Source organism: Mustelus asterias, chromosome 19 (genome assembly GCF_964213995.1).
Source record: "Mustelus asterias chromosome 19, sMusAst1.hap1.1, whole genome shotgun sequence".
Taxonomy (NCBI): domain Eukaryota; kingdom Metazoa; phylum Chordata; class Chondrichthyes; order Carcharhiniformes; family Triakidae; genus Mustelus; species Mustelus asterias.
Window position 1 is genome coordinate 16604962 of NC_135819.1, and position 4803 is coordinate 16609764.

General features: G+C 52.8%; 1 protein-coding gene across 1 annotated transcript; it reads right to left on the bottom strand.

Moving 5' to 3' along the window:
* Nucleotides 1-219: 219 nt before the first annotated feature.
* On the bottom strand, nt 220-3688 carry LOC144507646 (zona pellucida sperm-binding protein 3-like). The gene is made up of 9 exons (XM_078234802.1): nt 3523-3688; nt 2815-3011; nt 1697-1812; nt 1506-1609; nt 1237-1414; nt 1023-1149; nt 854-942; nt 642-763; nt 220-356 (listed from the first exon to the last, which is right to left on the bottom strand). Exons 1-9 carry the CDS (start codon nt 3686-3688, stop codon nt 220-222), a joined length of 1236 nt encoding a protein of 411 aa, XP_078090928.1.
* Nucleotides 3689-4803: the final 1115 nt, after the last annotated feature.

Here is a 4803-nt window from a genome sequence, read left to right on the forward strand (position 1 = left end):
TCCCCCACACTGGGCTCAAACAGAAAACCAGCAGCAGCCCCATCAAATCCAGAGAGTTAGTGTTTCTCTCAACCCTCAGTAAAGCAATCATTCAGGAGGCCCAGTTCTGTGCTGGGATTGGCTCACCCCAGCCATCAATCCCATGGAGCCATGGAACTAACATGTGGAGGATGCATTGACCAATCAGCTCCCAGACACAAGAAACAAGGAGTCAGTGCTTTATTGATCATTTGCTGACTGGTTGAACAGAGTTTGTTTGTGTTTCCTGTACAGGAACAAGGTGATCAATGAAGCAGAGATCAGAGAGACAGCTGTCACAGTCAGGGTCACAATCAGGACCACCTCAGACCCCACACCTACAAAGCAATGAGAAACCAATGGTTAGTGAAGTTAACACGGAGGGGGAAATGGAAACCAGCAGGCAGCCAACTCACCCCCTGGAGACCTCTCCTGTATCCTTCCCTCAGCCTCATTCAGGGAGGCTGTTGCCAGGTTGGTCACATCAGGATCCAGAATGATCAGGGGTCCAAGTGAGGCCTCAGCCTCCCACTTCAATCCAGCTTCACTCTCTGCAATATCAACCATTCCAGTTAGAGAGGGGAAAGGGGGAAGCTCCCACATCTAGAGGATCAATGTCCTACCAGCTTCAGCTACAAGATCTCTCCTTCCTCTGGATCCAAATCCCAAATCCCTTGTGGCCCCACAGTTCCCCACATGGCAACAGGCACAAATGTCAAAGCTCGATTCCTCCAATGGGCTCCAGCTAAACAAGAGAACTCAGGCAGTCAATCCACCAGGTTGTTCATCACTTCTCCATACAAACACTTCCCTGAGGGAGAGAGGGGGAACTTACACATTCTGCATCTTCTGCCAAGTACAAGCTTTGTTCCTGGAATCTCTCCGATCCACTGGAACAACTTTCAGGTGACAGGTGATGAAAATCTGAGGGACACATTCAACACAAGTGGGTACTTAGTGACTCCCTCCCAACATGGAGACCCCAATTATCAGCTTCCTCTTACCAAGGAATGCTCATCTCCAAAGAAACGAAAGGCATCCAGATCAAAGCGGAGCTTGTCTGGCTCCCGCTCGTTTCCTGGCAACACAAAGGTTGAAAAGGAGTCCTCAGCTTGGCTGTCCAGGAGGCATCTGGAGAAAGATGGAAAAAGGGACATGAAGTGAATCCAGAGAAGCCATTGAGATGGGAGCAGCTGGAGAAAGCAGAGAGCTCGTTACCCATTGTAGTCAATGATGCTGTATCTCGGGCTGGAGTCCTTGTCTGGCCTCAATGTAGCTACACAGCGGTCAATGTAGAGCTTCAGGGCCATGTGGTTGCTCATTGAAACAGAGGCCTCAATGTGAATGAGCTCACCCAGGTAGTAGACAGTCGAAGTGCGCTCTGTAAGCCAGTCACCTGAAGGACAAGAGGACAAGGGTTGGAGACAGTGGGTGTAACTCCCAGTGAATGAGGACAGGAAATCACTCACCATCCACCCATCACATACCATTCATTAGGCGCAGAGAGAACGACAGATGCCCTTCTCCAGACCTGGTGGAGCTGAATGGGATCCAGGTGGGCTTGATGGGGTTACTGCTCACATTGCCATTCCTGGAAAGGGAGTGGAGGCATTTTAGGACAAGGTCAGAGGTCACTAGCAGCTGGAGATCTTATTGACAATCGAGTAAAGATTCTCACCTAAAATAACGACACTCAATGGGAACGACAGCTCCATTGGTTCTCACATTAACAGATCCATGATACTCTGGGCTGTGGGTCAGGTGGGTGCTGTAGATCAGGAAATCTCCAGTCATCTGAAAGACAGCAGCTTAAGGAATGAAGAACTGATCTGAAATGAGAATGTTCTACACTGGGGTTAACAACGAACTCATCCCATTAAAACAATTCTTCAGGGGGATTGACAGGGTCAGTGTGAAGAGGCTGCTTCCCCCAAACTGGAGAGCCTGTTGAGGGGGGGGGGCGGAAGGGTGTCATCTCAGGACAGGGGTCAGTCATTTAGGATTAATGTGATGAGGAATTTCTTCATTCAGCAGTTGATAAATCTTTGGAATTCTCTCCAGCCCCACAGAGCTGGGAATGGTCACTCACTGAGGATATTCAGGACAGAGGCATTTATTTCTGGCCATTGAGGGAATCATGCTGTGAGGACAGGAACATGGAGGCTGTGGGAAGCTCAGTCCTGATTGTAATGACTGGGGAACAGGCTGCAGGGGCTGAATGGCCTCATCTGCTGAGCTGTGTTGCTATGCAACCTCAGCCCTTGCTGCAAGGAGAGATCATTAGCACAAGACCAGGATCAATCAACAGGGAAGTGATGCAATAAAAGCTTCAGTTAACAGGAAAAGGAGCCACAAGTTGTCAGTAATTTGGAGCATGGGAATAGAACAGTTTGGAATCAGGGCCCCATTTATTCCAATGACTGGGAAAGTGGGAAGTGTGGAGTTCCTCGTTAGTCCCATTTCATTCAGACTCAATTCAATTGGGTTCAAAAACTGGACTGAAAAACTCAACCCTCAGTTGAGTTGGTCTGAATGAGGGAAAAATCAAGCTTAAAAAAAAAATCAAAATAGGAAAAGCTTGGAGAAAGCAAAGAGAAGCTTCCAGAACAATGGGGTTCAAAAGACACAGACCAGTGAAAGCAAAGTACAATCCAAAATAGAAAGCTAGTTTGGGGTTTATAAAGCAGGAGACAGTTATCTCCTCAATATCAATGACATCTCACCAAGTGTTGGAGTGAAGAGTCAGGAACAACCTACAGCCCAAGCTCAGAGGCAGAGTTTGAGGATTCACATTACCTGCAATCTGCTGCCACACTCATGGAGCCCATAGTCAAAGAGGACAGTGTGGTTCTGAGAGTAGATCCTGGTTGGCCGACAACCTGCTGTCCCCAGGGTCAGATCAGCAGCTTTAACCAGGTGCCTGGTTCCAAATAAATCCAGCTGGACCCTGACCAGCAGCTTGTCCTCTCCACACTGCACCCTCACACTCTGCACTGGAGACACACGGAAATGGGAATCAAAGGGAGGCCTGGGGGTGGCTTTGACTATCCATGGAAATCTCGGACCTAGAGACTGTTGCCAAGTATCAGAACAACAAACAGCTCCAACTAACACCAGCACTGGGAAGAAAACCCTCGCTCCAAAATCCCCCATCATCCCAAACAACTGAACCATCCCTTCAGGCACCAAGCAACACCTTTTATACACACAGCCCACACTCAGCTGACAGCAATCATTCCAGAAACAAGACCAACAATTGAGCCAATTACCCAGCCCCCCTCCCCCTCTTTTTCTTTGTTTTTTTTTGTGTTTTCTTTACTCAGCATTAAAGCGCCCACGGGCCTGGTAGATGGTGTTGGAGGGGGGACGGAGGTGTATTCTGTCCCCGATCTGGCTGCTGGGGTGACTGGGGTAGTGGGGGTCGGGGTTCTGTTGCCCCCCTTGTTTTTTGCCCTTTTTCCCAGGGGTCTTCTGGCCAAGCGGAGGCTCCACTCCCCCCTCCACCGGCAGCCGAGGTGGTAGCCGCTGCCGGCGTGGTCTCCCCTTGCGGGGGGCCAGGTGGTACTGGGTTGGGGGGAGAAGGGGCTGCGGTGCCAGCTGCGGCCACCTTGGGTTGGGGGTCGGCGGCCTTGGAGGCGGGGCAGTTCTTTTTAATGTAACCGCATACCATCCGCGGACCAGAAGACCCGGTACTTGAACCCCTGAAAAGGGATATTGAATCCTCCCTCGAGGACCTCCTCCTGGGCCAGGCGGAAAAAGACCTGGCGCCAGAAGGAGTATCCATGCCGGAGGGAGGGTCCCGAAGGCCGAGCGGGATCGGCGCCACCCCGGACCTGACCTCCCCCAGTAGATGGAGGTGGGGGAGGAGGAGCTCCATGGGTAAGAAGGGCGGGACGTTTGACATTACGATTTTGTGGGCGGTGGCCTCAAGCGGCACCACCGCCAGGAATGTCCCGCCCACCGTGTGCCCCTTTTCCAGGACGAGGTGGACCGCCCGCTCGGCCTTCAAAAAGAATACGGTCCTAATGTACGTCTTTGAGGTCGCGACAATGGCTGAGGGGCCGACAACCCCAGACATTGCCCTTACAAAGGCCTCAATGGTCATGTCAGGGTGGGCGTAGCACTTTACCCCGAGCTGCCTAGTAATCAACTGGAAAGGTGGCAGGGCCTTGGGAGCGGCAGGGGCTTTGGCCACCGTCACACCTGCATAGGTGGGTCTGGAAGGCCCTACGACTGGCGATGCTGTCGTGATCGCTATGGTTATTAAAGGAGTGCTACGTCCACCCCGAGACTGCCCAGATGCACGGCAGGGCGTATTGGTGTGTATTGTGTCTGTGGGGGGGAGGGTGGGGGGGGGGGGGGGGGGGGGGGGTGGAGAGAGAAGCGGGGAAGGGTTGTAGGGAGGGATGGGTAAAGGGCCTCTCTGCCCAGGCGGCAGGGCAGGGTCAGAGAGGGAATGAGGGAGGGCGGGGGTTCAGGTGCTCTCTCCCGGGAGTTAGAGAGGGAGAGAGGGGGGATGGAGGAGCAGGAGGGAGGACGAGGGACAGGGCACTGAAGAGGGCCGGTGCCGCAGTCAGGAGGAAAGTGGTGGGGGGAGGGGGGCGGGTGCCGGTGTTGGAGGCAGCAGCAGTGGGTAGGGGGGGACCTCTCTTCTTCGGCTCTCCTGGCTAAACAGCAAAAGTGTAGGGTGCCTTCACCCCCCCCACCTCTGAAGATGGAAAAAAGTCTTAATATTCTTCCCCCCCTCCTTTCCAAGCACCGACCTTTTGATGATGAGGGCACCAG